This window comes from Idiotropiscis lumnitzeri, chromosome 1 (assembly GCF_059441095.1).
Source record: "Idiotropiscis lumnitzeri isolate Australia: NSW breed Sydney's pygmy pipehorse chromosome 1, RoL_Ilum_1.0, whole genome shotgun sequence".
Taxonomy (NCBI): Eukaryota; Metazoa; Chordata; class Actinopteri; order Syngnathiformes; family Syngnathidae; genus Idiotropiscis; species Idiotropiscis lumnitzeri.
The window spans coordinates 34,211,542-34,226,111 of NC_142391.1; the positions used below are offsets into that span (position 1 = coordinate 34,211,542).

The 14,570-nt window shown below is 41.7% G+C and overlaps 1 protein-coding gene across 1 annotated transcript; it reads left to right on the plus strand.

Moving 5' to 3' along the window:
- Positions 1-1,372: 1,372 nt before the first annotated feature.
- Positions 1,373-14,291, plus strand: dnajb5 (DnaJ heat shock protein family (Hsp40) member B5). The gene is made up of 5 exons (XM_088297044.1): positions 1,373-1,605; positions 1,710-1,836; positions 3,427-3,679; positions 4,518-5,179; positions 11,981-14,291. Exons 3-5 carry the CDS (start codon positions 3,469-3,471, stop codon positions 12,212-12,214), a joined length of 1,107 nt encoding a protein of 368 aa, XP_088153170.1. The 5' UTR covers positions 1,373-1,605; positions 1,710-1,836; positions 3,427-3,468; the 3' UTR covers positions 12,215-14,291.
- Positions 14,292-14,570: the final 279 nt, after the last annotated feature.

Here is a 14,570-nt window from a genome sequence, read left to right on the forward strand (position 1 = left end):
GAAAACAGATGGAGCTTGGTTAAGTTCTAGAGTTGCTTTGAAAAATCCAACTCAGGGTTTCTTGAATCTGTGCAAGGTACAATGAAATCTCAAGATTTCCAAGGCATTCTGGCGAAAACACTGCACTCAGGCGGCCTTTCCTGATCTAAACTCTATTGAACATTGATGGAAGCGGTTGATGCAATCAGTTTGCAGAGGTTACCCTTTGAACCTTAACAAATGGACCTGTGTTCTCAGGATGAAAGTACAAACTACCTTTTTGCATTTGTATTCTTAACTTCAGCCCCCTGTAGCGTTATCTCACTGCGTGACAAAATTGCCAAGTCACGTCATTGTTTAAATGCAGAATCGCCATCAAAGATTACTGTTTTGTTATTGCTTGATACCAAGCGGTCATGGGGTCAATAACACATCAGAATTTGTGCTTTGGCACTGGACATCAGATGTCATTTGTCAGAAGTTTGAAAGAATGCCCCTCACGAATCTCTTGCATACACTGGGTGGGTGAGTGCGTGCATGTGTGTGTGTGTGTGTGTGTGTCAGTCAGACAGACCAACAGGTGAAGTGTGCCCGATGACTCAAGCCTGCTCTTCTCTCAAAATGACCCATCAGTTCATTTTGCCCTGCTGAGAGCGCCTTTTTGTGCACTTAACACTTAAAAGTCACCAGTAATGACTCAGACCTCCACCGGTGTTCCATTCTAAGTTCATTTTTAGAAAACAGTGGGCTGCGTGTTGATCTGCATCACATCATATACAGTACCACTACTCTATATGTGTTTATACTCACATTATTATTTGTTACCTCTTGACACTTAAGCACAAACATAAGCGGAAATAGTTTGATCATCAAGAAACAGCAATGAGCATGTTCCACAATTCCATGCATACCCTTAACATAACGTTGCCTTCACCGTGATGTGGTATGCATTGGATGTGCTGTTCCTTTTTTTTCTTCCGTAGTCTCTTCCATTCATTCAATACAAATACATGTTGTTTCTTCTGTCCACAGTTTTTGAAGAAGGGAGACAACAATGTATAAATGTTTTCTGTCAGTCTAATCTGGCTTTCCTGTTTTAGAATGTTACCAATGACTGGACTTGTTGCAAACCTTCCACTGAAACCCTCTTAGACTTCTGTAATGAAAATCAAATTCGTGTGTTTCAGTAGTGCCTGGGAGCAAAAAGATGAACAAAAACGTTTCAGTGCTGTGTGTGGGGGGGGTGCGTGTGTGCGTGTGCGTGTGCGTGTGGGTCCTGTGAGAGAGAGAGAGAGAGAGAGAGAGAGAGAGAGAGAGAGCGAGAGAGCGAGCGAGAATACTTAATTATGTCCCTGAAATCCCCTTATACCCGCACACTCACACACACGCGTTGTGGGCTGAATCTGTTTGAGGGATGGGCTGGCTCATACATAGTTGAGAGCACATTTTTATACAAAATCAGAAGCTGGATTTGGACTCACAAGAAAGACAAGGTTAAAGGAAGTGACTCAGTGAAATTGATAATACAAAATCGTATTCAAGCGGCTTTTTCAACGCTTGGGGGTGTTTTATTTCAGGGAGGGCACGTCAGATAGCTGTGGGGGTTGACTCCAGATTCATCACTCGGTGAGAGAGTTATTTTAAAACAAATCACCGGTGTCGTGGGTGTGTGTCGAGGTCTTCCACTCAACTCGGCTCACACGATATTTTCTCTCCTGACGTCACTGGAGACGGAACCGGCGGTTCGGGCACTCCACACACCGGAAAAGAACAACACAGAACCGGGCTGGAGCGCGAGGAGAAGCCGGGGAAGCCGAAGCATGGTGATGTGAACACCCACAACCTCGTCTCTTTTCGGTACGACTTCAATATATCGTCGTTTTATTCGCTTTCATTTAACAGCCATATTTTGTGTGTTTGAATGTTTCATCCCCGCATTATAGGTCGTTTACAATAATGAGTGCTGCATTACGGGTCCCCCCAACCAAAAAATAAATAAATAAATGAAAATAATACATATGTTACATTGTAACGGCCATTTCCGCGTAGTATTGTATCTACCTATTGTATTTTACCAGCCGGTTTTTGCTCTTGGTGCTCACTGCATCGGACTGTAAAGCTGTAGAGTGTAGACGATAGCTGCTATACAGTCACACACATTGTGTATATTTGCTATTATGTACCACAATCATTCATGTGCTGTGGATGCAGAGCAGGTTAGGAGAAGCCGTTTGACAAAGCAGGTGATTGGGGATTCCTAGTCTATTACACCTCACTTCAGTAACAATAAATCAGCATCACCATGGCAACACTATTAAGGTCGGCTCTGTCCACTGTTGACTTGGAGGAGAGACCTGGATTGAACTCGTGGCTGAACATTTTCTGAGCGAGTAGCTCCACATATTCACCTTGTAAAGACATATGAGGGAGGGGCTTAGAAAATTCTTACTCAAATATCTGAAAACCACCAAGTCTAACGAGAAATGTTTAAAGGTGTGGAAAAGAAAACATTTTTATTTGGCGTAGCTCCTACCTTGTGAAGAACAAAATTTGCCAATTGGAGGAGCAATCTATAAATGTGCAACAAATTTGGGGACTAGCAAATACAAAATGTGAAATCATCTATTTTTTGAGGGGATTCATGTTTAGAGATCATTCAATAGTTTCATGACATCCCTTCAGACAGCTTTGCCGTAAACTTTGACCTTGACACATTGATCCTTAAGAATCTTTTAAACAAAACAATCAAAATCCACACATCAATGCATTTTTTTCTTGGAATCAGTTAATGAATTATTGTGCCATATTCACTCATTTGAGTTAGCGCACACATGTGGTTCATTCCTATATAATTGGTGTCAAACTCAAGGTCCGGGGGCCAGATCTGGCCCGTGAACTCATTTTATGTGCCCCGTGAAGAGCAAATCATGCGCGTCAACTTCCTTTTTCTAGCGCATTTTTTCACTTTAAACAACATTGAGATATTAGATATTGCCATTTATTTGTTACCAATCCTCCCCTTTTAAAATAAATTGAAGAATTGTTGAACAAACAATTACTGACTGTATTTCCATCAATTTGCTGTGTGTATGTGACAACGTAAGGTGATAACACATATATTCACTGTCATAACGGCTCTCTGAAGGAAACAATAACTACAATGCAGCCCTTTCACGGAATTGAGTTTGACGCCCTATGTAGCAGGGGTTACAAATAAGCAGGGATGAAGCAGCACCAGAGCGAGGGGGTGCTATTGCGCCATCAGAAATATGTTTAAGCCCAGTTAAGCCCCTCTAGAATTTTTTTTGATATTCTAAAATATATTCAAAAGTTATTCTCTCAGATCGCCTATGTATCGGTCAGTGTGCCTTTTAGTACCGGGAGGAAAAAAATAATGGATTCGTCCCTGGATTTAAGACCGTGACAATTGTGTCTGCACCTTTACAGCCACAGCGTGAGTGAAAGAAGGGCTACTAAGTGCGGGCAGCCATGGGGAAAGACTACTACAAGATCCTGGGCATCCCCAAGGGCTCCAACGAGGAGGAGATCAAGAAGGCCTATCGGCGCATGGCCCTGCGCTTCCACCCTGACAAGAACACCGAGGCCAATGCAGAGGAGAAGTTCAAAGAGATCGCTGAGGCCTACGAGGTGCTCAGTGACCCCAAAAAAAGACTTGTCTATGACCAGCTCGGGGAGGAAGGTAAGTGGAGGAAAACTTTCAGGCTGCCCAAATAAAGCCTTGTCAGATACAATTGTGTAATTGTTGCAGAGACAAAAGGTATTTAACACATTATTAAATAAATAAATTAAAAAAAGACTTTGAGGGAGATGAATAAAGTTCTTTGATTGAGTCTTTTTACAGTGTACCTAATGTTGTGACCTGTGAGTATAGTTATTGAAATAGCTCATGAACCAACTTAGCATCTTCGACACGGGTGCTGGACTTTTGAGGGTGTCACTCACTAAGCTTGCAGACACGTGGCTAAGATAGATGAGATATGAATAGCAGTGACTGCTGGAGTTTGCATCTGTGGGTGTTTTGTGTCAGGCTAAGTGTGTGTGTGTGTGTGTGTGTGAGTGTGAGTGTGTAACTTGTGTCTTTAGGGATGGAGTTGCCAAGTATTGTATACAAGCTAAAAACACTCTTCTATTTTGGACAATGTCCCTTGTCTAGACCTTGTATTAGCACAAGGAATCGCTAATTTTATTATTGCAATATTGGAACGATACATAAAACAATGGAAATGTCTTCTATCTCTTGCACATCAAGGAGAAGCAAGTGGTCACTTGTCAGTCACACGAGCATAGTGTGTGTCCAAATGAGAAAGAGAGCATTTATGTGATATAAGTTGTTGCCAGCGGGTTCCACTGCCACTAGTTGGTCTTGAAGATAGAAAATGCAGTTCTGCATGTTTACACGAAGCTATAAAGTATCTATTCAATGCTTTGACAACACTGTGTAGCAAAGCATTGCATTGGCATTTTATAAAGAAGATTACCAATGGGTCATTTACCTGTATTTTCTGTCATCGTCACAGGTTTCAAGGCAGGAGGCAACAGCTCGTCCGGTGCCCCTGGTACCACAACCCACCACTACACCTTCCATGGAGACCCCCATGCCACCTTTGCTTCCTTTTTCGGTGGCTCCAATCCCTTTGATATGTTTTTTAGTGCAAACCGCAGCCACGGCCGCGCAAATGGTTTCTCCTTCCACAACGACCACGGCAACGACGCCGAGCAGGAAGTGGACGTAGAGGAAGATGACCACTTTGCCCACTTCGGGAGGCAGTTCGGCTTTGTAGGAGGGATGAAAAATGGCTTCCCAGGAGAGGGCCGAAGAAGGAGGGCTGAGCCTTCGGAGAGCTTGGGGGGAGCTCGAAAGCAGCAAGACCCGCCGGTGGTCCACGAGCTGAAGGTCTCACTGGAGGAGATTTTCCACGGCTGCACCAAGCGCATGAAGATCACACGCCGCAGGCTGAACCCAGACGGGAGGAGCTTGAGGACCGAGGACAAGATTCTCAACATTGTGATCAAGAAGGGCTGGAAGGAGGGCACCAAGATCACCTTCCCCAAAGAGGGCGACCAGACCCCTGAGAATATTCCTGCGGACATTGCCTTTGTGCTCAAAGACAAGGGCCACGCCCACTTCAGAAGAGACGGTTCCAATATCATTTACAACTGCAAGATCAGCCTCAAGGAGGTAAGTCACTCAGTTCTATCTCCTTTCTTCCTTTTGTGATTTACTTATCAATCTCAGTTATGATCCTACATCGAAGAAGACTCTTCATTTTATGCTAAAATGATCCGTGTTCATTCTGCAACACCCCAGGATTTCTCTCAAACGTCTTCTGAGGTGCCCAGTTAGCGGAAGAGTAGCTAGCGTTGGAAACCAGCTGACAGCAAACAGCAGCATAATGGAAGCTTTTAGTAGAGGTCCAGCAGACAGCCAAGACTCCTTGTGAGGTTGATGATTGAGAAAGCAGGGTGGTAAATGGGGGTTGCTCACACATGGATATGAATGATCTGGATGTAAGGGAGTCTCCAAATGCCTACTTTACAAATCTGTGATCGCCCTAGCCAACTATATATCGTCCTCACTTGGATGTCTGCTTTGCGCACCTTGACATTCTTCATGGACTCCAGCAAATCAGTTTAGGTTTCCGCCGTATCAAGGACTGCGCTTTTCAATTTTAAAGGGACTGAGAGATGCCGCTTCGGTTGGCGGCATATCAAGTCGGCTGTGTTCATGCCCACAACGGCGCAAAATACCAGTTTTTAACTAAGTCAAGCTTCATGCGTCTGCAAAAATGACTTGCACTGAGCACGAAAATAGAGCGCCAAGATTTCTTTGCATGGTAAATATTCCAGCCATGTATCACTGAGTCAAAGTGTAATAACAATGGCCCAAAAAAAGTATCGTACTTTTGTGATTTGTAAAGCTGCTTTTTCTTTTTTTTTTTTTTTTTTTTTTTTTACAAAAATCCAAATCATCTTTAATCTATTTGTCCCTTTATGGTAATGTAAGATGAGTGATGATGATCAAGTATTATAGGATCATAGTTTTGGGTATATTGAGCGTTGAAATGAATAATATGGGCAATTCTACACGGGGTCACCGATTGTTTTTGCTGTTGGCATCAAAGACTTGGTCCGTAACCTCCGCCAATAGCAAGGATTCGCTGTATTGTTGAATAAAAAGGTTGTCAATCAAAACCGTTAAGGCAAAATGACATCCTGGACAGTGAGTGTATTTTTAGATCCCTTTTTTTTTCCACTCCAACCTGGGCAGAAAAGGTGTAACTAAGTGATTAGTCATCAAAAATCATTTTTGACGAGTGAGTGACTACGTGTGTGTTTTTGTGTGTGCTCGAGTGTGTCTTAACGCAGCCTTGAGGGATCCTCTGCCACAGTATTGTGGTGAATGTGGTGTCCTTGTTTGACTGGTGCGGAGCCGCCTCGCTTCTCTTGCTCAGTCAGCTGTGTAACTCGAAGCAGTCAACGCCATAGGAAGATGCAGAGGGCTGATGTAAACATGCATTCAGGCAGCCGCTGTGTGTATATAAACATATTTTGTCGTCCAATATGTTAATGACTGTGGTGTGCACCAGGCTGATATGACTGTGACGAGCAGCACATTTAATTAAGAGCACCCACGAGGTCGCGGAGTGCAGCACGACTTGGACTTATTAGAGTGTGAACTACACAAATTGTAATGTCTTTCAGCTGGAGCTGGAATATTAGGCAAGTGGGTCAAATCATTCAGTATCCAAAGCAAAAAACAAGCTCTTCTTCTAATCTTTCCCTCTGATATGCTAAATGCTGTCATGTACAACACAAGCAGCAAGCTGCGTATTTACTCTTTGAACGCCGTCCATGGCAACTGCCATTAATGGGAATCCTAACGAGGAGAACCGTCAACGTCGTTAGCCGTCAACTACATTACAAGCGGTTTGTGATTGGTCAAAGCAATTTCTCATATGCTCAATCTACTACAAAGAGTGTTGTAAAAGAGAGAAAAGGTGAGTATTTAAATTTTGAAGAACATATATACACATACACACACACGCACATAAACAAGTTTTTGATGACTGGCATTAAAATTGGAAATGTAAAGATGCCCTGCAGTAAAATGGAATAGAATGTGGTGAGTAAAGGAGGTTGTGGAAAGCTATATTCACCAACCTTTATTGAGCCAGGGCACATATTTTACTATGGAAAAAAATCTCATTGTGCCAAAGGTCAGCAGGATAGAGACGGACAGATGTGTATAAATCAGGTAGAATGTGACTGTTGTGCTTCAAACATTTCAGGTGGTTAACTGAGGCAACTGAGAATAAAGAATACTCAAGTGCCAAAACGTACTGATTTGAATTTTTGCACCATATGAACTTCCAAATAGAATACTTAGTGGTAGATTGAGGATAATTAAGGAACAATAAAGGGTTTCGATGTATAGACAATGTATATGATCGTGTTATGCTCTCAGGACAAACTGATTTGGCTTTTACACTTGATGTCCGATGTGTCATAGAAACCAATGTGTACATTGCAAGAGGATGAGCTGCCCAGTCCTGCCCGTCGCAATCACACACTCACTTTACTGCAGCATTGTGTGTGTGGGGGGGGGCATCTGATGTCATCTTTGGAGACCGGCTGCTCTGCTGAACTGAACCTTCACACAAGTTCACAAGTCTGAACCTGGTGGTAAAAATTCCCACCAGACGAGACATTAAAATCCCCTTAAAGCAGAATCACATGGAGTGAGTGTCATGACAGCGACTGGTTCAATTTAGAGCTTAAGCAAGTGTCAGTATTGCCTAAATCACTCTTACATCATAACATTACATCAATGTCTGGTTGCCTTGGATGAAAACACCCGAGATGTAAATTTGTACACTGTCACGTTGAGGTGGAGGTTGAGGAGGACCCAAACGCAGGGAAGGGAGGATTAGGTAACTTCAATGGTGTTTAATTGAAAAATAAAAAGGAAAGCAAGGCACTGGGAGCAATGAAAAGATTAAAAAAAGCAAAATAAGGATCAACAAAACAAGGACTAGAAAAGAACTAAATACTATGACTATGACTGAAAAAACTGAAAAACCCGGAGAACCAGACATCAGACAATTAATAGGAGACCGGACACCTTGACATGAATCGCAACTGACCGGGACGACAACAACAAGAACAGCGACAGCAACATTGGACCGACAAGAACCAGGGAACTAAATACAAACACAGTAACGAGACAAAGACAAAGACAACGAGGAGCACCTGGACAAGAAACAAAGGGTTGGAGGGAGCTGATTGGTTCACACTCGGGAGTGAGCCGACAAGCACAGCTGAACACAATCAGAGCACAAGACAAACACTAAACAAAGAAAAAAATGAAACTAAATACTAAATCAAAAGCAACAAATACAGATCATGACAAACCTTTTTGTTTGAGATTTTTGGTTTAGAGCTTTAAAATCTCTGCCCATTATTTAAATATTTGTGACAGAATGTATATGAGCTATATTTATTTTTCAATTTAATTTCAACTTTCTCATTTACTTTTGCTACATTTAAGTTGTGTTAGCTCGTCTGCCTTACTGTTGGAAAAAAATCAAGATTCAGATTCAAGTCAAGTCAATTTTATTTGTATAGCCCTTAATCACAGACAGTCTCAAAGGGCTTTACATAGCCACAATCGACATCCCCGATCTTAACCCCCAGGAGGGCAAGGAAAAACTCACAAAACCTCATTAGGGGAAAAGTGAGAAACCTTGAGAAGGGACCACAGATGGGGGAATCCCCCTTCCAGGATGACCAGGCTGCAATGGATGCCAACTGGGCAACATTTGGCACATACAATGATGCTATGCAATAATAGATGAGATAATATAAGAGTCAATTGAATGAAGTGCTGCAGGAAGATGACTTCAGTGGAGTGGGTCCTCATCCAGGGCCGTAATATCCATGGCAGCATATCCGAAGATGAGCCTTCGATCTTGTACCGGTCAGTTGGTGTAAATTCAGTACAGCCACTTCCAAGTGAATCGCCATCACCTAATTCGGGGAATTGGGAACAGAAAAGAAAGAACAGAAATAGCAAACAGGCCAACAAGTAGTTCAATGAAGTGCTGAAATATAAGGAAATCAGAAAAGGCGCTGCATGAAGACGACTTCGGCAGAGCAGGTCCCTTCCCGGTTCGTCAGTGCCGTAATCTTCAAAGCATGTCCCCATCACCTAATTCCCAAGCAGGGGAAGGAGGGGGCAGAAAAGAGAAGAAGCGGCAGTAAACAGGCCAACAAATAATTAAATTAGATGCTAAAGTATATAAATAAATTGATCAAATGTCGCGCTGCAGGAAGACGACATCACTGGAACAGGTGCATGCCCAGTTGGTCAATGCCTTAAACTTCCTAGTGGGTCACCGTCACCTAATCCCCCAGCCGGGGGAAAAGGGGGCAGAAAAGAAAACAAAAGAAAAAAAAAGCGGCAGTAAACAGGCCAACAAATATTTCAGCTAAATGCACAAGAGTATAAATGCGTCTTTAATAGTGTTTTGAACATTTCTACTGAGGTGGCGCCTCTAATATCTGAGGGAAGTGCATTCCAAAGCATTGGTGCCCGAATAGAGAACGCTCTAGAACCTGCGGACTTCTTTTTGGCTCGCGGGATCACTAAAAGACCAGCATTTTGTGAGCGAAGGTTTCGGGACGGAACATATGGTACCACGAGGTCAACGAGATAAGAAGGTGCTAAGCCGTGCAATATTTTAAAAGTAAGTAGCAGAACTTTAAAATCACATCTCAAGTGGACCGGAAGCCAATGCAAATTGGCTAATATCGGGGTAATATGATCAAACTTTCTCGTCTTAGTTAAGAGTCTAGCTGCTGCATTTTGAACTAACTGCAGACTTTTAATACTCGACATGGGGAGACCCGAGAGCAAAGCGTTACAATAGTCGAGGCGAGATGTAACAAACGCATGGATTAAGATTTCCGCGTCACACGTTGATAGAATTGGGCGAATTTTAGCAATGTTACGCAGATGAAAAAACGCAGTTCGAGTAATATTTTTAATGTGCATTTGAAAAGACATAGTTGCGTCAAATATAACACCGAGATTTTTTGTTGAATCCTTTTGGATAATATTACATTTATCGATATTCAGAGTGGTGTCTTTGAAAAGGTACCGATGACGCGCTGGTCCAATGATGAGCATCTCGGTTTTATCTGAGTTAAGACGCAAAAAATTGAAAGACATCCATTGTTTAATTTCGGCAAGGCACGCCTCTAATTTATAGCAGTCGCGGGGATTCGTTATATCCAACGGCATGTATAATTGCGTATCATCAGCGTAACAGTGAAAACTAATGTTATATTTCCGTATAATATCACCAAGCGGTAGCATATAGATGCTAAACAATAGAGGTCCAAGTACCGATCCCTGCGGAACTCCACATATGATCTTACAAAGATCCGAAGTCGTATTGCCATGAATTACACGGTGCGTCCTCTCCGACAGATACGAATTAAACCAAGAAAGCGCTGAACCTGAAATGCCAACACACGTTTCAAGGCGTTTTAATAATATGTTATGATCAACGGTATCAAAAGCGGCACTAAGATCGAGTAAGAGTAATATTGATGAGGTGTCGGCGTCCATAGCTATGAGAAGATCATTAGTAACTTTAGCAAGGGCCGTCTCAGTAGAGTGGTCGGCTCTAAAACCCGATTGGAAAGGTTCAAATTGATTATTAACAGTCATATATTCATTAAGTTGTTGCGCTACGACTTTTTCAAGAATTTTTGCAATAAACGGAAGATTTGAAACCGGCCTATAGTTGATGAGACTCTCTGGGTCAAGGTTTGGTTGCTTAAGTAACGGTCGGATAACGGCGGTCCTAAAAGCTGCTGGTACTACACCCGTGGTAAGTGATAGATTAATTATATTTAAAACAGACGGTCCTAGGGTCGTAAACAGTTCTTTAATTAGTTTGCCAGGAAGCGGATCGAGCACACAAGTTGTCGGTTTTGCCGCACTAACCAATTTTGTTAGGCTCTCAAGAGATATTTTTTTAAATTGACATAAGGTTATCGGACAGTTATCAGGCCTAATGTCCCTATTAACACAATTTATCGCGGAATTCGACGGAATTTTAAGAACAGTGTCTTTAATCTCATCACGAATACATTCTATCTTCTGAGTAAAAAATTGCATAAAATCGTGAGCTGAATAGGAAGAGCTATCCGAGGTTGGTCGCTGTTGCGTTAGCATTGCTACGGTATCAAATAAATATTTAGGATTGTTTTTATGTAAGACAATTAATCTAGAATAATAATTAGTTTTGGCTAAATTAAGCGCTTCTTTGTATATTAGTAAACTATCGGGCTCAAGCTTTCCTATGTGGAATTTGCGTGCACCAACGTCACGATCACGTTTGACATTTTTGCAACTTTTTCCGTCGTCCATAACAGTTGTACAGGAATGACATGCTTGTTACTCCAATAATGTGATGAGGGATACTCACTACGACACGTGTGAAGTCCTGATTAGCAACTAATTCAGTTTAACTGGATGCTTGAGATGATCAGGCATCGTGAGGGGGATGAAGCTTTGCGCTGGTGTGTGCGGGCTCCCAGACCGTGTGACAAGCCCTCCAACAATTTACGAGCTCAGCCGATCCCTGCCTCTCTTCATTAGCGCTGGCTATGAGAAGCTTGCTAAAATTAGATTCTGTGCAATGTGTAGCTCCTCCACACACACAAGCTCATAGAAACGTTTTCCACTACATGTGTTTTTCTTGCTCTCTGAGCCCCACATTCTTTCTGCGAAAAAGTTTGAGGCCTCTTTCACACACTTATTGATCTTGGTGCTTACTCATTAGTAAAGCACTGACAGAAGATCAACTTTTTTTTTGTTCTTGGAAGCATGAAGTCATCAATATAATTGTGACTTTGGAACTTCATTCCTTGCAAGAGTACTCATCAGCATCTATTCTCTGCCCCGCAGGCTTTGTGCGGCTGCACCGTCAGCATCCTCACGCTGGAAAAGCAGCTCATCTCCCTGCCCTGTCATGACATCATCAAACCCGGGACGGTGAAGCGACTTCGAGGGGAGGGCCTGCCTTTCCCCAAGAACCCCTCACAACGCGGAGACCTCATCGTGGAGTTCTCAGTGCGTTTTCCCGACAGGATCCCGCCACAGTCCAAAGAGATCATCAGACTACACCTCCCTCCTTCGTAAGAAGAATTCCACTCAAAGATGGATCTGGAGCCTCTCCGTTATGACCCTTGCCATGTTCCGTGTTAGTCCACGCAGCATTTTGATTTCTGACAGGTACTCTCTGGTGGGAGGTTATAGAATCATACTGACACTTTGTTAGGTACACTTGCACAGTCTAATGAGATCCAGCTCAAGAGGTGTCATCAAACATTCTTCCTTGACAAAGGTTTTATTGACACTGTCAGAAACACAATGTTTACTATTGTTGTTGTGGTTTACAGCCGGTTAGAATTATACTGCATTACACCAAGAGGTGTTTTTAATAGTTTGTGGAAGGTGCATATGACCGTACTTCCTCAAATGGTTATTATATACACCGTGCCTCAAATAATTGTTGGTTATTTCACATCACAGACGTCAGAGCTAAATTAACAGTTTTTAGAATCATTAGTCAATCTTGATTCATTCATTCTGACCCAATATAATGCTGGTTAATTGTTGCAGTGGTGTGTATATTTCAAATATTTTCACCAAATAAATAAGAGAATATTGTTTTGAGAATGGGCCTGGACAAATGAAGGACTACTCCGTGGTTAAACTCTTAACCTCAAAGAAATTCTTGGTACATTCTGCAGTTGAGTAAATATCCCTGGCTACTATTTGAGGAAATACTGAACAGTATATATATAAAAGTATAACAGTTGACATGCAGGTCAGTTTCATTTATTTTATTATTTTTTTTCTCTTAATATATTTTGAACTGTTTTCAATACAATCAGTGATAATCGTGTTTTTCTATGCTCCATTTGTGCAATTTCTTCCTTGACCATACCAGCAGCATTGTGTTTTCATGACTTCCCCTGTATGATCTATCTCTCTCACTATCAGTTGTCTTAACACTTTTTGTACTGCAATACCACATAACAATTATCTTACATCTATTCTATCAACTGGAATTGGAATAATAACAGGGAATGACAATCATATACTGAAACAGCAGTATAAGCTCAGAACCCGCACAGAAAATCGGTGCTTTCCATTTGAATCACATAGCCAGGCTCACTATTTATGTGCCTTAGCCAGGTGTTGTATCTCACACACACAGATAACAATGTAACACCCAACCAGCCATGTAAAATGCACACCAGATGAGCAACTGTAAGCAAACAACCTTAAAAGCCGTCATCATATTGTACTGTATCATAACGCGACAACAATAGAAATCCTCATGAGGAATCATTGCTCTTGCTCTTAAGTGCAATTCAGCACAGGTTGGACTTCCCAGAGGAGTTCAAGTACGACTGAATAGAGCCAGATAATATATTCTGTTATATTCCTCTGGGGATGCCATCTTGATGCTTGTTTTCTTTTGCTTTCTCTTGTCATTTGAAGGCCATGTCTTGGTGCTACCGTGAGCAGTGCCAACAACATTTCAACTTGGTGTCTACTTTTTTTTTGTTTCATATACTATTTATTAGTATTTAAAATGTGCTTGTGCCATGTGTATCATCTGTACATTTATATTTGCACTTTTCTAGAAGCCCTTGTATAGAAGCGTTACAATAGTGCATCAGCTGTGCCATGTTTCACCTGTAGGGGGTGCTGTTAACGCCATTTGGCATTGCGACACTACTTAAAAGACAGCCATTTTCAAGTGACATTTGGTATATTTGCACGATCTAATGAGATCCAATCTTCTGTATCGAATGATCGTGCGGGTGTACTTAATGAAGTGTCAAGTGATTTTGTGCTGGATTGTTTAGGGGGAATGTCCCAATCAATAACACAAGTCAACAAGAAATTTGAATCAGATATAGCATCATGTGTCCCTAAACTTATTTTTACGCTGATTTACAAATGTCTCACCTTTTTTTTCTAGCAAAAAACGCTGCGAGTATTTGTTGAATAGTGTAATGGTAAATAAATGCACTTGACATAAAATAACTGAAATAGGCCTGAATGCTGAAAAAAATGTGTGGTAATGTGAAGTTGGCTCCAGCCAAAATGCGCACATGCTGCTGCTGAAAGACTCACCGCTTCTGTGCATTTGCCAATATTCATTGTTTTTAAAAGGCAACAAATAAACCAAATGTTTGAACACGCTGTGTGAGTTATTATAGAAATGTGTAAAAATTATTTTGCACTGGAACAAAGACAATTACATCATTATCGTTGCAATGAGAATCTCAGATCAACTACGTTGCTGGTGTACATTAATATGTTCCGTTTCATTTCTGGTCGATACATGGAAAAACACATTCAAACAGATTTTTATTTAAAGGGGAAGTCTTGTCAAAATATGTTCAATGCAGCGGTACCAATCTGAAGGAACTGTGTTTTCGCCATAGAAAATGATGTGCTGAGTCCTGTGGAGTTT

Excerpts from the sequence above, each read along its gene's own strand:
- dnajb5 (XM_088297044.1), top strand. The coding sequence starts at position 3,469 with ATGGGGAAAGACTACTACAAGATCCTGGGCATCCCCAAGGGCTCCAAC. Across the intron at positions 3,680-4,517 it reads TGACCAGCTCGGGGAGGAAG|GTTTCAAGGCAGGAGGCAAC; the intron begins GTAAGTGGAGGA and ends TCATCGTCACAG. Across the intron at positions 5,180-11,980 it reads GCAAGATCAGCCTCAAGGAG|GCTTTGTGCGGCTGCACCGT; the intron begins GTAAGTCACTCA and ends TCTGCCCCGCAG.